General features: G+C 48.3%; 1 protein-coding gene and 1 long non-coding RNA gene across 4 annotated transcripts in view; one reads left to right on the top strand and one right to left on the bottom strand.

Annotated features, from left to right (window-relative positions):
- Nucleotides 1-15,094, bottom strand: part of AUH (AU RNA binding methylglutaconyl-CoA hydratase) — a 130,448-nt gene extending 115,354 nt beyond the window's left edge. Inside the window, exons 1-3 of one of the 3 annotated variants that reach the window (XM_082694160.1) lie at nt 14,808-15,094; nt 8,440-8,507; nt 8,230-8,317 (exon numbers count right to left, since the gene is read on the bottom strand). In XM_082694160.1, the coding sequence (XP_082550286.1) occupies nt 8,230-8,317; nt 8,440-8,507; nt 14,808-15,069 (418 nt within the window). In that variant the 5' untranslated portion in view covers nt 15,070-15,094. Of the gene's footprint in view, nt 1-8,229; nt 8,318-8,439; nt 8,508-13,767; nt 13,791-14,807 lie in introns of those variants that run through there. The other 2 variants (XM_082694162.1, XM_082694161.1) reach the window with 2 other exon arrangements.
- A 1,116-nt stretch (nt 15,095-16,210) lies between these two features.
- LOC309846954 lies at nt 16,211-18,455 on the top strand. Its single transcript, XR_014302218.1, has 3 exons — nt 16,211-16,310; nt 17,213-18,319; nt 18,361-18,455. It is a non-coding gene; the product is annotated as an uncharacterized lncRNA (long non-coding RNA).
- Nucleotides 18,456-22,849: the final 4,394 nt, after the last annotated feature.

Raw genomic sequence — 22,849 nt, 5'->3', positions numbered from 1 at the left:
AAATCTTCCCACTGGACCCAGATGGCTTTGTTGGTGAATTTTACCAAACAACTACAGAAGAAATAACAGCAATTCTACACAACCTCTTCAGCAAAACAGAAGAACCAAAATTGGAACACTTTCTGATTCATCTCACGAGACCAGCAATGCCCTGACACTAAAACCAGACACAGACGTTACAAGACAAACTATACTTGAATTTCCCTCATGAAAACAGCTGCAAAATTCCTCCACCAAACGTTAACATATCGAATCTAACAACATGTAAAAATGACCAAGAAGGGTTCATTATAGGAATACAAGGTTGTTTAATAGCTGAAAATCATTTGATAATTGCTATTTTTAAGAGACTCAGGGAAAAAAGATACAATCATCTTAAGAGACACAAAAGGGGCACCTGGGTGGCTCAGTGGGTTAGGCCTCTGCCTTCGGCTCAGGTCATGATCTCGGGGTCCTGGAATCGAGCCCTGCATTGGGCTCTCTGCTCAGCAGGGAGCCTGCTTCCCCCTCTCTCTGCCTGCCTCTCTGCCTACTTGTGATCTGTCAAATAAATAAATAAAATCTAAAAAAAAAAAAGAAAAAGAGAGAGAGAGAAAGAGATACAAAAGAAAGAAATTTGACAAAATTCAACACCTATTCGTGATTTAAAAAGAAAACCAGCAAACTAGGAATAGAGTCTTTTACAACCTAATAAAAACACATTTCTGAGAAAACCACAGCGAACAGTATACTTATGGGTGAAAGACCAAATGCCGTCCCTCTTCAGCAGAGAGAAGACTAGGACGGACATTCTCATCAGCTTTATTCAAACTGTAAAGGAGACCCCAACTGATGTAACAAGAAACAATAAAGGCCAACATACTAAAAAGGAAGAAGAACAACTGGGTACAGATGACTGCCTACAAAGAAAAATCCCAAGAAATCTACAAAAATAAAAAGATTCCCAGAACTAAAAAGTGAGTTTAATAAGGTAGGATACACGGTCAATATATGAAAATCAATTGTATTTCCACATGCCAGCAATAGAAAATCAAAATCTAAATTAGAAAATGCCACTTAGAATAAATCAAAAAATTATGAAATATTTAGGAATAAGTTTAGGAATAAATTTAACTAAATATGTCCAAGATGTATACACAGTAATTGAGACTGAACAGCAAAGACAGCCTGGGTATAACTCACACATACATATATTTTTTAGAAAGTCCTAAGATAATTCAATGGAGGAAAAGTTACTCTTTTCAATAAATGCAGTTAGAAAAATTGGAATATGCATATGCAAAATTTGTTTTTAAAAACCTGCAATATAATACAAAATACATTTGGTCCTTTTCACAGGATCCTGGCATAGGGCTTTCAAAATCCTTTAACTATCCGGAGTGATAGAAGTGTTTTTATTCTTATTCATAATGAGCCCCTCTCAACCATCCTTAAGCATATGCTAATGAGATCACTGCTGGGGGGCTCCGAGTAGCTTCAGGACAGAGGCTCCTCACCAGGAAGACAGAGGCACGGACAACCTCTGGGGGCCCGCAGGGCCAGAGGCTGAGTTCAATCACCAAAGGCCCATGTTTTAATCAATTGTGGCCATGTAACAGAACCTCCATAAAACCCATAAACAATGGGGCTCAAGGGCGCTTTCAGGTTGTTGAACACACGTGCTCGCCATCCACCCTACTCTTGCCCTACGCATTTTACCTTGTTCCTGTTTTCTATCCTTTATAATAAACTACTGATGTAAGTAAAGCACTTTCCCGAGTCCGGGAGTCAATCTAGCAAATCTTACTCCTGACACCAACTGGCGGGGGGGGGGGGGGGGACAGGGGGCTCCACACCAATTCTCTAATTATCCACGCCAAAGGGTGTCCAACAACTTAATTCGATCCTGATGCTAACTCCCAAAGTCAGCAAAGACCCTACAGATTAAAGGCTCAGGGCCGTGAGCCTGCTATCACTTCAGATACCAATCACTGGTCCCAGAAGGCACCCAAACTTCTGACTGGCCAGCTCTAAATTCAAGGGTTTCCACAAAACCCTCATCAGGTTCAAGAATTCACTAGAATGACTCACAGAAGCTGGGAAACACTTTACTTACATTTACCAGTTTATTAAAAGGCTAAGACTCGGGCAGGAACCGCCAGGTCGAAGAGATCCTGAGAGCAAGGTAAGAGGACGGGGGACACAGAGCTTCCACGCGCTCTGCGGGCACGGCACCTCCCCAAACACCCATGTGTTCAAGAACCCAGAAACTTCCCACTGTTTACGGGTTTTGACAGCCTGCACTACACAGGCACCAAATCCTTCGGTGACTGAACTCCATCTCCAGCCCCTCTCCCCTCCTCAGACTCTGGGGCAGTGGGACTGAAAGTTCTAACCCTTTAATCCCATGACTGAGTCTCTGGCAACCCGCCCCACCCTAAAGCTATCTAGGTACCCCCAGCCTTGACTCAACTCTTTAGTATAAAAAGGCCCTCTTAGCACTCCGGGAATTCCCGGGTTTTAGGTGTTCTGTGCCAGGAATCTGGGGCAAAGACCAAAGACATGTTTTATTTTACTACAATACCTAAATCTACATCTCACAATATATACAAAAATTAAGTCAGAATGCATCAAAGGTCTAAATGTAAAACATAACAACTAAAAAAATTCTAAAAGACAACACAGTTTGACAAAGTCTGTGCTCTGGAATAAGATAAGAGTTCTTAATACACAAAGTAAGTACAAGCCCCACAAAAGAATATGCAAATGGATAAATTAAACTTCAAATAAAAACCTTCATTCTTCAAAATGAACTGTTAATAAAAAGGCTAGTCATAGAACGGGAGGAAAGACCCCAGAAACACTCCTCAGATGAAAGGCCTTGTATCAGGAGTATGCGAAGACGTCTGTGACTCAGGAAGAAGACATCTGATAAAAACATGGGGAAAAGACTGAATAAACAGTTCACCACCAAAAAAAAAAAAAAAAGACCAAAAAAGCACCAGAAAAGATGCTCAAAACCACTAGGCGTTAGACACAGGACAAGCCGCTCGGCACGCAGAATGAACACGGAGCCCGCAGCACCCCGCCCACGTGCCACCGTGCTCAGTGACGGAAGCTCCTGCACCAGACCACCTTCTGCAGGGGTCCCTTCAACCTGAGTGATCGCCACACCCGACACGGGGCTCGAACTCACCGCCGAGAGCTCAAGAGTCGCAAGCTCTTCAGGCTGAGCGCGCCAGGCGTCTCGGGAGACGCTTCACAAGAAGAAAAACTGTAGGAAGAGCGAGGGAAGCTGTCCGAGCGGCCAGAGCCGTGGACGGGACTGACCACACGTGAGCCCGCTCTAGAGGTCACTGCGGAGATCGTGATCAAGATCTCAACACTCAGCGATTACATACTTCCAGAGTCGGCACAGTTTTTTCCCAAGGTGCTATTTTACTAAGTGATCTCTACATCTACCATCGGGCTCCAATTCCCAGCCCTGAGATCTAGAGCGGCTCCTCGCTCTGAGCCGAACGGGGGCCCCTAGAATTGGTGCATTTTATTGCAAGAAATACATACCCCAAAATTAGATTATTTTAATTCAAAAAAAATGATACACAACAAAAGAACCCGATGCTAAACTATTACAGATTTGTCTTTCTTATCAAACTCTGTAAGGGCTACCATTTACGTACATAACTACGACTCAACCTGAGATTCTGAAATAAGACTGAAGAGAGAACCTCACCCGTCAACAGCCCCCACGGATCTGTATCATGACATCTGTCTGAACACTACACACAACATTCAATAAAGCATGTTGACAATTTTAGTTAGAAGTTTTTAGTGAAATCATAATTTACTAGAATTCAAAAGCAGAAGCAAAACTACATTTCCTTTAAAAAAAAAAAAACCCACACTATTATGTATAATTCAGTGAAACACTCAATTTAGAGTTCTGAATACAAGAATCAATTACCAAGAATTGTTTATAATCTATTTTAGTAATTTCAAAGGAAAAAAATCCTTATTCTCAGTAATTTCTCAAAACTTTCATTTCTAAAAATTTGATGGTAAAAACGACACACATGTCCTTTGCTACTTAGTGTTGGAACACTGGAAGAACAAAAGTAAAAATCCAGGGTTACGCACTTACATCGACTTCAGTAACCCAGCCAAAAGAACTTTTTCATAATTTCATTACAGGCAATATATTAAAATTGTGTAGTAGAATTATTTCAGCTTTCCTCTGTGTGTGGATGTGAGTGTGTCTTTATGTGTGTAAGAAACAAGATAAAAGTTTTAAATGAATAAATAACATCTAGACTATGCAGGGAAAGCAAGCACACATTTTGGCCACGGCTTCACGATGACTGTGACTATGAGACCGACATGTCTTAGTAGTCCCGGAGAAACACAGGCAGGCCGTGAACCCGGACGCAGCGTCTAACCTACGAGGAAGAGTGCACTTCAGTGATTCCCAACCTGGGCCACGCCTGGGTATGGCATGGCATCTGAAAACATCCACGTCCACCCGTGATAATTGTGATTTCTTTTTCTGTAGCTAGGTATCACTATTAATTAACAGAAAACTCACTTCTATACAATGCTGTACCCAGACTGGCATTTTGACATTATCTATCTTCTCAATCGACTAGGACACGTAAGTGCATGGAGTTTTCAGAATTTAAGAAGTCCTCATACTCCAAAAGATTAGAAATCACAGTGCAGTTAAAAAACGAAACAAAAGAACCGGGCTCTAGGAGTCCAGAGAAGTACTCCAGCTAAGTCCTTCCCTTTAACCAGGCCCGTAACCTCACAGGGATTCTGTCAAATAAGAGCATCTGAATGGCTGTATGAGATCTTCTTATTTTAAAGCTTTTCCTCTCACATGTCGTTACAATAATTCAGAAACTCGGTCAATGTCACAATTTTAGGAACCTGGTGATTTTTTCCCCCAAATTATTTACTTTGTGTATCACTGGTTACTATAATTTATGACTGGAAGATGATTAATTCACAGAAAGCGTGGAGACAGGGACAAGAAAGTAGCACTCGGACTCCCGGGAGCACACAGCCCTGGTCCCGAGGCCGGCCGCGGCGCACACGGGCCCTCCCAGCAGCACCCGCGTCCCGCCCCGCGCCGCCTGCCAGGCCGTCCTGTCCGTCTTCTCCCTCCCGAGAGTCCCCTAACGTCCCACTGGGTCCGTGTGCGTATCCGTGTGCGTCTGTATAATGAAATACTAAAAGGATAAAAATAATCTAATAAATTTCAACTTTTATTAGGAAAAGAATGAGCAGAAGGGTAGAAGCGGGACTTCTCTATTTGTACACATTTTAGACATTTTGTGTACATTTTGATCACCAATTAAGTGAAATACGGCTATCAATTTTAATAGTACACTTAAAAGGCAAAGTAGGGGGTCACTCAGTCCAACCTTCAACACACTAGGGATCACTTCAATAGCGCCCCTTCATCTGCTCTCTGGCGTATTCGAAAAAGGATATAAGAACGTTGGGACATGTGGGTGACTCAGTGGGTTAAGCCTCTGCCTTTGGCTCAGGTCATGATCTCGGGGTCCTGGGATCGAGCCCCGCATCGGGCTCTCTGCTCAGTGTGAGCCTGCTTCCCGCTCCCCCCGCCCCCCGCCTGCTGCTCTGCCTACTTGTGATCTGTGTCAAATAAATAAATACAGTCTTAAAAAAAAAAAAAAAGAAGAAGAAGAATGAACCGAAGTTGAGCGCCGGAGCCACAATGAGTGAGCAGAAGGCGGTCTGAGACGGCCGTGGAGCCGCGCACTACCCCCGCGCTCCCTGAACCACAGCGGTTCAAAGCCGGATCGGGTTCAGCAACCACACGCTGAGTCCCTGTCGGGCTGTGTTCCCAGAATACGAAAGATGACTTTTAAAGAACGAAAAGAGTTCCCGTCCTCAAGAAATCTGAGGCAAGACCGCTTTACAGCTCCAAGTTTCGGGAAACAAACCGGGCCCGCTGGAATACAGACGGAGGAGAGGAACCACCGGCGGAAAGGGAAGGGGAAGACCGACCGGAGGGGCTGCAGGACTCAGAGTAACGAGCAGCGGACGACAATGGTGAAATTAAAGTTCTAACTACGAGACAGTCTGCATTCTTCAACAGTAACACACGAGGCCTGGCTAAATTCAGATTTCTACACTGGTCCAAACTATGAAAATTGTAAGTGCTCATTGTCCACTCTGCAAAGGGATTTTATGAACTGGACTTAGAGTTCATGTGCACCTACTAGTAATGACAGGCCTACCCAACTGCCTCTTTCAAATATATGTAAGAAAAGAAAAACCTTCCCGAGAAATTTGAAAGAATGATTCCATTACATATACTGAGTTACTAACATAAATGACCTGCCCCAATTTTACTAAAATTCACACTCTGATTTTTTTTAACAAAATCCAGTAACAAATCTCATGAGTTAAAGCAGACAGCAGAAGATGATCCTGGTCGTGCAGAAGTTACAAAGCAATGCCACAGAGGAAATAAACCTGATGGAGTGGCCTCGAACACTGTGTTCACCTGGGGAAAAGCATGTGGTATATTACTTAATACGTCCCCCAAAAAGCAACCTATAAAAAGGAGTTGTGAACTGATCTAAAGCCCCACAGGCTTTCTCAGGGTACCAACAAGCAAGAAAAGCAAAACACACAGGCAGCAAAGGAACCGGGAAAATAAGAACTCTCCTAGGAGTTGCCCCGTTCCGTCAGCCAGCGGCGGGGAAGCCACAAAGGCAGGAAGGCCGGCAGGCTCGGGAGTGCTGAATTCTGAAACGCTGTTCTGCCTTCACCGGATCTCTGTCACTCCTCAGAGATTCAGGTCCCTGGGCTTTCCTTCAAGGCCCCTGAGCAGCCCTCCCAGGCCATCGGACGTGGGCCGGACTCAGTCGCCTGGAGACGTAGTCTCCTGGTCCTACAGTCACAGATACAAGAATCCGAACTCGAACACTCTCCGTGGAAGTTCTCCATCCTGTTCAGGCAACAATGGAAATGTACTTAAAGCCCGCCCTGTAAGAACTGCTAAGGGCCATCAGTGAGGGCCTCATGGGCCATACCGGACCGGCCCCAGGCCTCCAACAGCCCCGCCAGGCGGACGGCCTTCTCTGCCTGCAATTAGGGCGGGGCAAGCAGAGGCTCTACCACAAAAGGCCTTCACCCCTCCGCTGAGGAGGATAATCCCACTCTCTCCGATTACCCAGCTGGAGTGAAAACTAGTCTTTTCAGGCACGCCATGGTACACTGGAAGCCAAAATGTAACTCATTTACACTCAGTGTTTCTTAAATACCACAAAATTCTGCAGTATTTTAAGGTGGAAGCCACAGAGGCTGAACCCTGACTGACTGAGGGCTCTTGAGAAAGAAACTGAAACCTGTCGCCCACAACAAAGACACTCTCCACATTTCCCGTCACTCTCGGCATTATTCTGGTTTTACTCTAAAGCTTTAATAGATACTTGTTTAATGAACAAAATACTATGTGCTGTTCCCTCAAACGTCTAATTGCCTGAAGGCGATTATCTCATTTATATTTTTACTGAAAAAAATGTTTACGCTTCAGCCAACTTCTACTTTGATTTGTAGATAAGGACGATGCTGTGGGTCATCAGCATTTACCTTCCTCATCTACATTTTTAGTCGTTTTACTATTTTACTAGTTGAAACCGATTCATTCAATCTCATGGCACGGAAACAATTATAAAAGGAAAAGGCAAGGCAACTTAATCTTTAGCTTTTGGTAATACAGTACCATCAGGGGGGAAATCCTAATTTTCACTGCTGTAGATGCCAACTTACAAAGACAGTCTGTAGACACATCCCATCCTTACGCAGCAGCTACTACAAACAGCGTCCAAAGCAAATGTCTATACCCAATGCTTTTCAGTGGGGGAGCTGCTGCTGGGCAGTCAAGGTCTTCGGTGAGCAAATGCGCACAGAGCACACTGTTCTGGGTAGAAGACTCGACTCTTCCCCCCAGCTCATCTTTCATAAATATTTCACATGCACTACAAATATTTTAGTGGCTCAAATTATTTTTTTGATTTACGAAACAATCAACAGAAAGCTCCTTAACTAACAGAAAGCTTTTTTTTTTTTTTTCTTGTAAAACAGTAAAAAAACAGACAAAGAAAATGCTGGTAATGGAATTCAAATCACAGAACACTTCATAATGGAAAATAGGCTATCACAGAGGAAAACTTAAACTATAGTTCAACGTCCTAATAAAGTGTATGTACATACCAGCACAGAATACCCCCGGGACTTCACTCCGGACTATTATGGTCCGCACTTTCTTATCAGATTTTAAAGCATCCACAGCTTTTGAGAGCTAAACAGATAAAGGGAGGGTAGGGAAGGAAAAAAAAAGAAATGAGGAAAAAATCACTTTTCAGATTGACGTCAACATTGTATCTTAATGTTAGAAACAAATAGCTTAATCTTTATACTCACCATTTTTATCAGATTTTTACTGAATGAATTTTTGGCATAAGCTCTGTTTATTCCCAGCACCACAATTCCTAGTGAAAAACAAAACAAAATGGCACAGCACCTGAGTTAGTGAGTTCTCAGGGTATAACGCCCCCACACACAGCTGGTAACTTGGGACTTGGGAAACCTGCCCCTTTCTTGAGGTTCCCGCCAAGAGCTTCGTCCTCATGTTCACGTTTAGCCTCCTTTTCAAGGTAAGCAGATTTCAAACAATGCGGTATCCGTGATACATCTGTAAGCGCAATCCAGGGCTCCACACGCGGTTTCTTCTATCAGAAACACCTTTATTAACATCCTGACGCCTGCCCTTTCTCTCCTCTTAAGCCCCACCAAGGTAATCTGGCACATTTTACTACATGTACTTATTAGTGAAAACTCTCAATTACAGAATACTGTTTAAAATGTGGCTTCATCATCTTCAAGCCCATACAGAAGTCACAGCCAGCAAGGCCTTGTTCCAGGCGAGCCCCGTGGGACCCGCTTTTCCCCAGACGTCAGGAGTTGGTATCCACGCACTCTTTCCACCACACCACATCATTCCAGCATTTCCATCCCAAGTTTCTCGCTGGCTCTGTCTGACATACTTACCTGAAAGCACTTCCACTGAGACTGAGCCCAACAAGTAAGTCAACCTCAATCTCTAAAAGCAAAGCTCCTTCTTTCTCCCATGAAGCCCGGTCCTCCCTCCCCACTCCCCTAAGTCTACAGGGAACCCACCACCGCACTCCAAGCGCTTCAGTCCAACCATCAATCTTCCAAAAGCAATTATGCACAGAATCCACCCCTCCTTAAATTCCTTTGTCTCCAAAACATCTGCATACGAAGAGTTTGGCATGATATTCAAAGCCCTATATGACCTGTACTTGACTGTGCTTGTCCCATGAATAAGCACAACTTCTCCCAGTGCAGGGAAATGCCTTCCACCTCCTTGGGGCTGGGGGTTAGACTGAAGACAACAAAACGTGTGCATGCCTTCTCCAGGCAAGAACCTGCAAACCTATTTTCAAAGTGAGTACAGAGATCAACTTCAGCTCACAAAATAAATTTTCAAGAATTCCAAATGATCTCAGCATGAAGAAAATCATGAAGAACTCGTATCTACGGGCTCCTGAGTGGCTCAGTGGGTTAAGCGTCTGCCTTTGGCTCAGGTCATGATCTCAGGGTCCTGGGATGGAGCCCCACACCGGGCTCCCTGCTCAGCGGGGAGCCTGCTTCGCCCTCACCCTCTGCTGCTCCCCCTGCTTGTGTGCTCTCGCTCTCTCGCTCGCTCTCACTCTATCTCTGAGAAATAAAGAAAATCTTTTTAGAAATAAATAAGAATTAAAAAAAGAAAAACAGGAACCACCACCACCAGCAGCAGCAGCTGCATCCAGAGCAGGCTCTGCACTAAACCCGAATGAGGACAGCCCTGTCACTAGCAGAGCGCGGAAGGATATGCCAGACAGGCTCCCAGCGCTTCACGAAGCCAAAGACCCTCACAGCAACCCGAGAGGAAGGCACTATTTCTATCCTATTGAACAGGCATCCCCTGAGTGTGCATCCTTAATTTTAAAGATGCTCCTAAAAATACTGTCTCCATCAACCACCCAGCCAAAACACTACTACCTATTTGTTCACAAGAGCAGACGTCAGTGGTATGAAAGACATCTTGGAAGGCATTTGGAAAATGTAAAGAAACATCCTGTAACTGTCACCAAGTGGAATCCAGGGTTTGCAGGCCTGAAGCTTCTAAAATCTAGGGAGCCCTTGTAAGTAAAAGAATACAAACTCACACACAGAGAACCAGGGACAGAAATAAACATTAAAACCTTCAGAATTTTAAAAACTTGAGAACTACTACATTTTCTTTCCAATTATGTAAATGACCTACACACTACCTTCCCTACATCTTTCAATTTTTATATTTATCAATAATTCTGAAAAAATACACAAAACTAATCAAATGGAATTGTAAGGAACCCAAGGGGTGAAAATCTTGAAAAAGAAAGATGGAAGTCTTTTTTTTTTTTTTTTTTTTTTTTAAAGATTTTATTTATTTACTTGAGAGAGAGACAGTGAGAGAGAGCATGAGCGAGGAGAAGGTCAGAGAGAGAAGCAGACTCCCCATGGAGCTGGGAGCCCCATGCGGGACTCGATCCCGGGACTCCAGGATCATGACCCGAGCCGAAGGCAGTCGTCCAACCAACTGAGCCACCCAGGCGTCCCGAAAGATGGAAGCCTTAATTGAAGGACTTAATCAGGACACTTCCCGATTTCAAAACTTACTACAAAGCTACAGTAGAAACAGTGTGGAACTGGCACAAAGACAGACATGCAGATCAATGAACTGAGAGTCCAGAAATAAACACCTACTCCATGGCCAACTGGTTTTCAAAAGAGATACTGAGACAATTCAGTGCTAAAAAAAAAGAGTCTTTTCAACAAACAAGGGTGGGACAATTGGAGATTAACCATCACAGAATGAAACTGGACCGTCCCCGCACACCAAATATAAAAATGTTCTCAAAATGGATATCAGTCACACTGTGAGACCTGAAACTGTAGCTCTCAGAAGGAAGCACATACAAATCTTCATGACCTTGGATTAGGCAACAGAGTCTTAAACATGATAACAAAAGCACAAGCAACAAGAGAAAAAAACGTAATTCATTAAAACTGCCCAGTTTAAAAAAAAAAAAAAACTCATACAACAGAAAGTATTTGCCAATGATACATCTGACACAGGGCTAATATCCAGATTATGAAAGAATCTGCACTACCCACTACAAAAGGACAAACGACCAGAATGAAAAATGGGCAGAAGGTGTAAACAGCTTTCTCTACAGGAGACACACAAATGGCCAACAAGCCCACGAAGTCACGGTCCACGTCGTTCGTGAGCAGGGCGACGCACACCAACACCACCGCGAGTCACCACCTCCGGGCAGCAGGACTGCAAGGAACACCCAATGGAAAGAAGCGTTGGCGAGCAGCGGGGGGAAGAGGAACCCCTGCGCGCTGTTGGTGAAGATGCTGAAATGGCGCAGCTGCGGTGGAAACCACTCCGGTGGGTCTTCCGGAAACTAAACATAAAATCACATGACCACGGACTCTAAGCCTAGTATCTACCCAAGAGAAACGAACACGTATGTCCAAACAAGTCAGTCCAGTGTTCAGCAGCATTACTCAGAACACCCGAAAAACAGAAGCAAAATGTGTCTAGCCATTCCCTGCAATACAAAACGGGACAGGGCACATCATCAGCATGAGCTCAGGAGACGTTTAAAGTGCGACCTTTGGTGGCGGGGCCTGAAAATGAAAAGCTGGCACCATCCCACCGTGCTTATTCTATTTAATCTTACCGTGTGCATATATAACATTTTTACTTTAGAAATTTTGTGAACTTGAATAATTTACTATTATTACTACAAAATAACATGTAATGCACAACGTGCTGAAAACCAGGAACAGATTACCTCTAATAAACCACGTACAGACCCAAGTTCTTCAAAATACACCATTAAAAAACTGAAAACTGGGGCGCCTGGGTGGCTCACTGGGTTAAGCCTCTGCCTTCAGCTCAGGTCATGATCCCAGGGTCCTGGGATCGAGCCCCGCATCGGCTCTCTGCTCAGTGGGGAGCCTGCTTCCTCCTCTCTCTGCCTGCCTCTGCCTACTTGTGATCTCTGTCTGTCAAATAAATAAATAAAATCTTAAAAAAATAAAAAAACTGAAAACCCACAAAATGGTGGGAAATTTTTCTGCAAATCATAGATCTGATGAGGGACTTGCATCTGGAATATCTTAAAAAAAAACCCACTCTTACAACTCAACAATAAAAAGACACAATTTTATGGTATGTGATTTATACATCAACAAAGATTTAAAAATACATGCATCTTGGAGCACCAGGGTGGCTCGGTGGGTTAAGCATCTGACTTCAGCGCAGGTCCTCACCTGGGGTCTGTGGCTAGGAGTCTGCTCGTCCCTCTCCTGTCCCCTCTCCGCGGCCAGAGCTCTCTCTAGGTCACATGCTCTCACATAAATAAATGAAATCTTAAACATATACATACTTTAATATATATTTTTATAAATGTAATTCCCATGCCATAAAATGTATGAAAATGCATTGTTAAAAACATGAGAAAGTAAATAAATAAAGATTAAAAACATGAGGAAAAATATATGAAAGAAATCAATCTGCTGAAAACGAAAAGCAGGCGGATGTCGGAAGACCTGCCGGCAGAACCCCAGAACCCCAGAACCCCTTAGGGACGGAGCTGGCTGGGACCAGAGCAGCGTCGGCAAAGAAGTCAGAGGACAGTGGGAAGATTGCAGAGACCATGGGGCAATCCGGACAATCTGGCTGTAAACTGTAGGCAAGGGGCAGGTCTCCAGCATGACGTGCGTGAAGGCCTCGCTCATCGGCTCTGCTTCTGCCCGCAGTTTTCCTGACGTGGCTCCTAAAGGATCTCTGGAACGGGTCACAGCTGGGAGTCGAGGCTCCCCGACAGGGAGCAGTCTGGGAAGCAGCGGGAACAAGCGGCGGGACCCTGCGAGGGGCCTGCGAACGGACCGCAGCAGAGCAGGAAAGGCCGGAGGGAGGCACCAGCGGCTCCTAAGTGGGCAGAGCAGCCGGCCTCGCCTTGAGGGACGGCCACCCCCGGAGTGAACCGTCGACCTGGGAAGGAGACCCCGATGAACCACGGCCACCACGGCTGCTGACATCACGAGGCGGTCCGACGACAACGCAAGAAACACGGGCCACGGAACGGGTGGTCCCTGCGTCTCCTCCACACATCAGGATACGGGCCCCGAGCACGGACGAGGCCAGTGCATCCCGCACCTTGTCACTGCCCGCAGCCTGTCACTGCCCGCAGCGTCGAGGGCCCCCAGGGTAAACAGCACTTTGGGGCTGCTCTGACCCTGCGTCTGAGAGAACTCTGGGCTTCTCCTACCCTCGCGGGCTGCGGAGCCCCCCAGCTCTGCACGGGCCTCCGGGGACGCCGGGCACCGAGAGGCGCCTCCACCTGCCGGTTCCTGGCCTCGTGTGTCCGCACGGTGCTGGTTTGGGGTCGTGCTCGCCGAGCCGGAGGCGGAACCCGCTTCGCGGAGAAGCCAGGACTCCGAAGACTGGGCTCCCGCAAGCTGACGGCCTCGTGACCCCTGTCCTCTCCGGGCTCCGTCCGGACCGTAACTACGGACTGACCCGACCCGCCTCTGTGCCCCTCTCCGTCCTGCGGACCGCCCGCACCTCGTCCCCGGAGCGACCCCCGTCGGTCCAGGCTCGCCCAAAAGGCTTCGAATCACCCCGTCCCAAATCTACTTTCCGGCTGGACCTTCAGTCCTCGCCCGCGGGGCCAACCGCCGCGCACGCGCCCTCGAGGGCTCCGGGAGCGCCCGCTCCGCATCCCACGCGCTGCCCAGGGCGCACGGGCGAGCTCCGCAGTCCACGGGGCGTCCGCGGCCCGCGAGGACCGGGCGGACCCGCAGCCGCGCCGGACGCTCACGGAGGCCCCGCGGGGCCGGCGTTGCTTCTCCCACTGCGCACACCGGGCGCGGAGCCCCTGGAGGCCGCGCTGCCCGGTCAGCCGCGCCGGGGACGCCCAACCCGGACCCGCGAACACCCCGCCGCGTCCTCCACCGCCGCAGGCCGAACTGCGGCGGGTCTCCGCGGCTGTCCCGGCCCCGCGCCCCCACCAAGCCCGCAGGGGCCCTTCCTCGCCCCGTGAGCAGACGCTGCGTCCCGCACCCCGCTCGGCGCACGGCAGGGGCTCGGGACCCGCGTCCCCGTGAGCGGCCGCTCGTCCGGCAAACGGCTGTGCTCCCTGTCCCGACCCCGCACTCCGCGACCCACACCCCGCACCCCGAGACCCGCCCCCCGCGCCCGCCCCCGCACCCCGCGCCCCGCACCCGGCACCCGGCACCCGCGCCCGCCCCCGCCCCCGCGCCGTCGCGCCCCGCCGGTGGCTCACGGGCACGAACCGCAGCCCCGCACCCGCCGGAGCCGGACACACCGAACTTCCGACACGCGCCGGGGGAGGAGCCGCGGCGCCGAGGGCGCGAGTCCCGGGCGGAGGCGTCTGGCCGCGGCCGCCGAAACCCCCGGCCCCGGTCCCCGCGACGGGCGGCACGCGGGGGGCAGACAGCACCGCGGCCGGCGACCTCGGCCCGGCCGGACACCCCGCGCGGGCGCCGGAGCCGCTCCCGGGCCGCCCCCGACGCTGCCTCGGGCTCCGAAGGCGCCGACCGCGGGCGCGCGGGGCCGGCGGGGGCAGGCGGGGCTCCGGGCCGCCCCGACACGGCCGTGGACCGCGACCCCAGAGCGAGCGACCCCCGGCCGCGCCCACCTCGGTTCTCCTCGTCCAGGTGGCGCACCCGCAGCTCGTCCTCCGGCCTCACGTCCGAGCCGTAGCCCCTCCGCGGGGCCGAGCCCCCGGCCGCGCACGCCCAGCCCCGCGCCCACACCGCCGGCGCGAGCCGCGGGCCCCTCCAGGAGCCGGGCAGCCTCGCCCCGGGGCCCGGCCGCCAGCGAGCGCAGCAAGCGGCCGCCAAGCGAGCGCGGCCGGCCCGCAGACTGCCCAAGGCCCGGGGCGCCGCCGCCGCCGCCATCTTGTCTGTTGACGGCGTGAGCCCGCGGCTGCCCCGCCCCCGCCGCACGCCGCCGCCGCCGCCGCCGCCGCGCACGCCGCCGGGCACGCCCACGCCCCGCCCCCATTCCCCGCCCCTCGCCGCCTCGCCCCGCCCCGGCCCGGGGACGCCGCGCTCCCGCGGCCACTTTCCTCCGCCTCCCCTGCCCGGCGCCCGGGACGGAGCGTCGTCCGGCGGAGGCCGGAGCGGGCAGCGGTCGACCAGGGGGAGGGTCTGCGCAGGAAGAACTCCCGGTCTCCCTAGGACACGCCCTGGGGGCCCGTGAGAGCGGCAAAGGGGAGCGGCACGGTCCGCTCTCAGGTTCCCGGGCTGGTGGCAGCGGTGCGAGGGACTCCCGGGTATCCGCGAGCCGCTGGTCGTCCGGGCACGTGCCTGTGAGCGGGGGCGAGCGGCGGGGCTGCGGGCTGGGGGGGGGGGGGTGCCGCGGCAGGCCCCGCCCACCCGCGGCAGGCCCCGCCCACCCGGAGCAGGTGCACGGCCTTCCCCGGGCCCCGCTGAGGCCCCTCGACGGACCGACGGGCCGGGGTGGCGCCGGGGGCAGGGACAGCGTTTGGTCCCGCCTCGGCCGCGAAGGCAGACGACCGCCCGGGGGTGGGGCGCGCTCATCGGCGCCTCGGCCGGTCCCCGCCGCCTCCCCACCCGGTCCCCGCCGCCTCCCCACCCGGTCCCCGCCGGCCGCCGCGGTCGTGGGTCCCGCTCGCGCGCTGCAGGCGCCTGTCCGCCCCGGAGCCTGTCTTCGGCGGGACCCGGCTCTGCCCTGGGCGCAGGGGGAGGCCGGGCGCGCGGCCGCGGGCGCTGTGCAAGCGTCCTGGAGCCCGTCTTGTGTCCGTCGTCCCCCCTTTTCCGACGCTCAGGTTCACGTCGGTGCCGGGACACTCGAGGACGTCGTTCCGAGCGCGGCCGCGGCAGAGCCCCGCGTCCTGAGCGACTGGCTCTTCTGTCCAGCGCCGGCGCGCGGGTCCCCGGCCAGGGCTGGGGTCTCGCACCGGCGTCGGTTGTGGCACGGGCCAGCCGCGACGGGCGCCCCATAGCGCAGTCACACTGCGCAGCCCGGGTGGCCACTGCCCTGCGGGGCCCAGCTCTCCCGCGCACGCACCTGCCCCTGAAAGGCCTACGACGCCTTTTAAGAGACACAAAAAACCTTCAGCGGAGCCCTCTGACTCTAAAGAGAACATTACAAGATGTGTCTTACCTGCAAGCAGGTAAGAAATACAGTTGGGTTGCCTTACACAGCTCTGTAACCCGTCTTTTGCCACAATAAAGGAATCCAATGATAGAAACCATCTAGAAGACTTTACTGTAGAGCCGAGAATGTGACACAACTCCATGGCCACCACCACACCACGCACGGAATACAGCCCGTGGTATCTGGGGTTGTAAGGAGGTTGTGCAGTGACAGATCGTGGCTATGCTTGTGGCCCGCAGGGCGTTAGGTATAGGGGAGGTCAATCACCGTGTTGCACACTTGAAACTGATGTACCATGGTGCGTCAACTATACTGAGAAGTTTTTTTAATAAAAAAAATGGACACTATGTAAATTTGAAAATACGTTCAACTTTATGAAAATTTCTAAATTATAGTACACATTCTGTACTAAGTTTTTAATAGGGTCAGAAGAGAGACACTCAGAAAGTTGTTCAGGAACCATCAAAAAAGCAAAGAATGTCAGAAAAATACAAATTATTTGTAAAGTGCCAAAGTTTCATATTTTAACAAACTGGATAAAGGTAAGCAAAAAATAATACAACCTCAGAAAATACGTGGTTGATTAGGAGAGCTGCAGAAAGACCATCGTCGATTGTTTGGTTATATTAGAAGGCAGATGAAGAAGGACAGCCCTGGCACAAAGACACTAGCTCCGTCCTCAATAATTTTAACTCTGGCTCTCACTGAAAGACAGTCATGGGGATACCCCAGTCTGTGAAACTGCCTCTTAGAAGTCAATGCGGGAAAATATCTAAGTCCCTTTAGTTCCTTTGTACTTTTCCATAGAAGATGTACACCAGGAGCAGAGGGTGAGTCGGCAACCTGTATCAGTTTTCGAGAGGAAGGTAGGGCTGGTGTTGGGGGTATTCGGTTACTAGTACCACTGTCTGTCTGTAGGACTGGGACCTTCGCCTCCAGCCAGCGCGCAGCTGCCACTCTTTGATTTGCCTCCCGCTTACTTCTATACCATGTTAAGTGCGTGTGAGTGACACAAGAGGGCCACCCGCGGCCTACTAGAATACAGGCAGCCCTCAGTGGCAGAAGCCATCCCTCCTTGAGCACAGCTCTACTGCCCAAAACCGGCAGGAGAACAACAGGTGTCCCCGGCAAACTGAAACACTTGCCAGCGCGTTATCAAGCACAAGTGGAGAGACAAAACTGGTTTAGCAAATGCTGTGTGAAGATTGAAGCAGAACTGTCTGGACTTTTCTGAAGACGGAAGCATAGTCTTAAAACTATCTCGCCTGAAACAGTCGACAAGAAAGTAGGATTTAGCGTAAAGTCCGGGCCCCAGGATCTGAGGCACCCGTGGACGTGACCGCTTGCACTAGAGAAGTGTTAACGGTCCCGGCATATACGACAGCTCCCCGTCTTCAACATGGGGCGTCCGCCTCTGGGTCTCGAGTGGCCACTCCCTGCCACCAGCAGGACGGAGGAATGGGCACCTGGCCCTTCTGCTTCCCTTGGGCCGCACCAGGCAGCAAAGTGGGCCTAAAAATGTAACCTTGCGCAGGGCGATGTGTACCCAGCTTCGATGCTATTACTGCATGCAAAGGTGGCAATGACAGATCGTCAGGAACCCAATCTGCCTTACACTCTTTGGATTTTTTACTCTTAAACCAAAATTTCTGTGAATCCTGAGAGACATTCACAGCCCTAAAAGGTGGTAGGTTTCACAAGAAACAGCTGGAAGACTTTTGTCACCGTGAGCTACCTGGAAACAATTGGCGGTTCTGTCTCCAGCAGTGAAGAGGCAGGTAAAAGATAGCATGGAACGTTGTGTGTGCGGCCACAGCCATGTTGAGTCTATGAGGATCTGCTCACACAGCGCGACGCAGAGAGCTTGCAATCTGCACGTTCTACAATATACAACTATGGGAAACTTTCACAATGGTGTGTGCTCATAGATAGCGGTAAGAAAGTGATAGAAAAAATATATGTAATTGTCTTCAACTTGAGGTATTTGTGTGATTTTTAATACAAAGTTCTCTAGGTATTACACAGGCATTTTGAGTGCTCGCTTCGGCAGCACATATACTACACAGGCATTTTGAGTATCTGTTTCTTTAAGGCACAAAACAGTGGTCACAGTGCATTTCAAGAGGGGTGCAAAGTTTCACTCATGCTTTAGTCCCAAAATAAAAATCAAAACAATAGCCCCTTTGAATTTCTTTGAGTCTCTTTTTAATGCTTTGAAATAGGCTTCTTTCTCAAGTGTTCTCTAAGCCTCCAGAGTGGATTTCCTCTCCAGAACCATCTCGCTTTCCATCCAACCTGAATACTCACCTCAGAGTGGGAGGGGTTGAATGGCAAATCCAGGACAGCCCAGGTCCAGAGTCTGGGAGTGTTCCAGCAAGCCTCGCCCAGGGACATTGTCCCCACAGAGAAGGTACAGCAGAGAACACCCTCTGAGGAAGCCTCTTCACTGGCCGCTGCACTCCGCCCCTGCCGAGATTTTGTAGGTGCCCTTCCTAAGCAGCAACCATGACGACTTGCGCCTGTGAGCTCCCTCTACCTATAAGGCAAAAGATAAGTGTTGCACAAACAGGGAACGTGAGGCTTTAAATTACTGAGAGTTCCATGACTAGACTTTGCAGAGCAGAGTCTCAAACACTCAACTCCACAATCATCATGACTGTGTTGCCCCCTTCTCTTGGGTGGTCATCAGGGCTCTGCCCTACACGTCGCCACCCCCACTCCCTGCTGTGGGGACTTGACCACTCTCTTCTCCTACCCTCTCATTTGGAAACTTCACCTTCTGCGTCAGATCCTCTGTGGTTTTAAATGGATGTGCATTTAAAATGTGCATTTTAAATGGATGAATTGTATGGCATGTGGAATTATATTTCAATAAAAAGAGGAGGTGGATTAGGGTTTCTAGAAGATACGACTGATTGTATATCTGAGACAGAGAAAACACAAGGCAAGTCCAGAATATTGTTGTCCCAGGATGCAATGAGGTGCTCAAAGACTGGCAGAGGTGAGAGAGACGTGGATTGAAAGAGATCTCTCTGGCCAAATCTGGGACAAGGGGAACATCCATAGGAATAATGCCAGTAATGGATATTAATGATTAGAATTTCCTTTTAAGTCAGTAAACAATTAACTGAATGTCTGGCAGTTGGTGTGTGAGACTACAGATAAGCCAACCAGGGGTTGTGCTAGGATTACCCATGGGATAGGAAATCACACTGGAGACACCCATGTAAAATCATGCTTCGTTTAGTATGGATGCAGAGGGTTACATACAGGAAGAGATAAGTGCATATCCATGCGAGGACTTACATGTCCTTGCCCCCAGTTGTGATGACTCAGAGGCAATGGTAGCCCAGTAGCAATGAGCACACTTAGTTCCCAAATCTTGGTTTCTAATACCATCCCTCAGTGAAAGTGCTCCTTGGAGAAATAGCTGATTTTAGGACTGGGACATTATAGAAAATATATGGAATGAGCCAGAAGGATGCTGCAGAATCAGAAAGTAAGAAAGTGCTAAAAAAAAAAAAGAAAAGAAAAGAAAAGAAAAGAAAACACAGAACAAAGAAACCCACCATCATGGGAGTATGTCAAAGAGACTCAGTAACCAAGAGAAAGACCTCTCCAGTGGCCAGATCTGGAACTAGTTGGACATAAATAAAGCACTGCAAGATTATAACAGAAAGCAGAAATTAAGTATCCACAAATCCCACTGATATAAAATAAATGATTGAATAAATAAATGGGAGAGAAGAGACAAATCTCCCAAGTAGAAGAATTCGGAATAACGTACATAGACACTACCCTCAAGGAGGAAAAGCACAACCACTCTGAGTGGGCTGCACACCTCCTCTCCATTCTGCTGTTAAGCCCGTCAGTGAATTTTTTACACTCAGAGCTGGAGACTGCTGAGATTTCTTATTTGATCATTTCTTCTGAGCACATTTCCATTTAAAATTTTGGGCATATTTATAATAGCTGCTTCCCTGCTAATTCAAACATCTGGGTGATCTTGAGGTCTGACTCCATAATTTCCATTTCCTCTTGTGCAGATGCTCTGAAAGTATGGTTTGCAAACTCCTGAGGTTCCCCAACATGCTTTCTGGGGCACTGCAAGGTCAAAACTATTTTCATGGTTCTACTAAGATGTTATTTGTCTGTTTCAATATGTTGACATTTGCAATTATGGTACAAAAGCAGTTGTCAATTAAACTGCTGGGATGGGAGCAGGAATCAAGGCAGTAGCTATACTGTACGACTGAGAGAATTTCTTTGATAAAGCCGGATGAGCTATTATTTTCTTTAAATATCAGCCTTTGAGAGCATATCTTTTTAATATTCTATGCAACAAGATATGAGTCATCCATAAGTCACTTTTGCTGTATAATGAAGCAGATAGGAAAAGCACTTATGTGAATGATTCAGCAGAACTCACTGATTCTTTCATGAAACACCACTTCTAATTGAAAGAACAATGGGTAGTCACACTGGTTTCTCAGAATTTAGTGTTTGATAGATATTAAAAAAAAAAAAAAAAGGAAAGAAAGAATCATGTGAGTGTGTAACTTCAAAGAAAGTGACTATTTTTGGCCCACAATGAAATCTGAAGTTTCAAGTGAAAATTTAAATTTTGAAAAACTTGTATCCACCGCTATCATGAGCATAAGAGTTTCTTGATATTTAAAGATTGACCTGGGGGTGCCTGGGTGGCTCCGTGGGTTAAAGCCTCTGCTTTCGGCTCAGGTCATGATCCCAGCATCCTGGGATCCAGCCCCGCATTGGGCTCTCTGCTCAGCAGGGAGCCTGCTTCCCCCCTCTCTCTCTCTGCCTGTCTCTGTGCCTACTTGTGATCTCTGTCTGTCAAATAAATAAATAAAATCTTAAAAAAAAAAAAAAGATTGACCTGGTGAAATCAGTTATGATACTCATGAATGTTTTTTTAATAAAATATTGAACAATGAAGTACGCCAACATCTGAAAGATCTGCATAACTCAGTCAGTATTTTACAAATGACTAAAGCTAATATTGCACAATAAAGGATCCCTTCAAAGTGCAATATAAAATAATGGATTTTAATATAATAGAATGTGAAAATCAACAGGCTGTGATATAGTTTCAAATTCCACATTGCAACAATCCTTTAAGGATCTAGCACTTGTCAAATTTTAGTATAGTATGAAAGAAGAATATCCACAATTATCTGGAAAGGCTGTTAAAATACTTCTATCTTTTGAACTATGGGGGACCACATTATCTTCACAATGTAAACAAAACCAAAAGATTACAATAGATTGAATGCAGAAGCAAATATGAGAGTCTTACTAATCTTCCATTAATTCAGACATCAAAGAGACTTGAAAAAATACAACAAAGCCATTCTTCTCATTGTTTCTGTTTTGGAAAATATAGTTATTTTTCATGAACATGGGTTATTGTTGTCAACATGTGTGAGGTTTATTTTTTTAATAATAAATAATAAAAATTTAAGGAAATAATTTTAGATTTTATCAGTTTTAACTTCTAACAAATTGTTAGATTTATCAGTTTTAACTTCTAACAAATACCAATAGAGGTAAGATGCATAACAAAGTCCTAGCAGAGCCTCAGTAATGTTGGAGTGTAGAGGGACCTTCCGTTCACAACGTTTGAGAGGTACTGCTCTCAGCATGGGTCCTACTCCTCTCTTTATTCCTGTGTCTAATAATTTTGGATTCTATTCTGGACATTGTGTGACAGATTACAGACTCTCGAGTGTGTTGTTCATCTACTAGTAGTGATTATTTTGTTTTAACGGGTGGTCCACTTACGAGAACGCAGACTCTGTCTCCCTTACAATGGGCAGTGGCAGAGATCTCTCCTTAGTCTCTCAGCCTTTCTTAGCTGTGCTGCTTGGAATCTGCCCGGCTCAGGCACCATTCAGGGACCAGTCGGCGATCTGGGCAGCACTGACACACATAATTCGGGACACCTGCCCGGCAGCTCCACCCTTCTGAGATGTCTCCCTTTATTTTCCAGCTTCTGTGGTTGTCTCAAAGTTTCTCCTCTGTTATTTCAACCAGAAATCTGCAGGCTTTGGAGTTCCAGGCACCGTGTATGACACAAACTGAGGCTTGTCCTCAGGCAGAAAGCTGCACAAGCAGGAGACTCACCAGCACTGAACTTTTCTTCCAGGTGTCAACCCCCTCCAGTTTCTCCCCACATTCTCCTCTGCAGGGCCAGCAACAGTTGTGTTTGTAAATTTGTCTGTATGAGTTACTCTGCCTTTACCAGAACAGAGCTTCAAACAAAGGCAAAAACAAATCAGTTGTACTTTTTTGAGGAAAAAAATGATTTACTGTGTTTGATGTCACGATACCCAGGATCTCATAGCAAGTTCCTTAGAAAATAGCGTCAGGAGGTAAGGGAGACTTTCCCTATTCTTCTCGTGCATATTGTCCTTCCCATTTACATTTTTAATACTATTTTCAAATATTATTTGAAAATTTTAAAAATGTAAAGGAAGAGAAGTTAAAAATATATTGCAGAAACTCAGGTGCCTTTTTCAGGTGACAGCATGGCAA

Source organism: Mustela nivalis (assembly GCF_964662115.1).
Source record: "Mustela nivalis genome assembly, chromosome: 13".
Lineage (NCBI taxonomy): Eukaryota > Metazoa > Chordata > Mammalia > Carnivora > Mustelidae > Mustela > Mustela nivalis.
The sequence above is the reverse complement of the archived record's forward strand: the minus strand, read 5'-3'. Positions and strand labels throughout refer to the sequence as shown.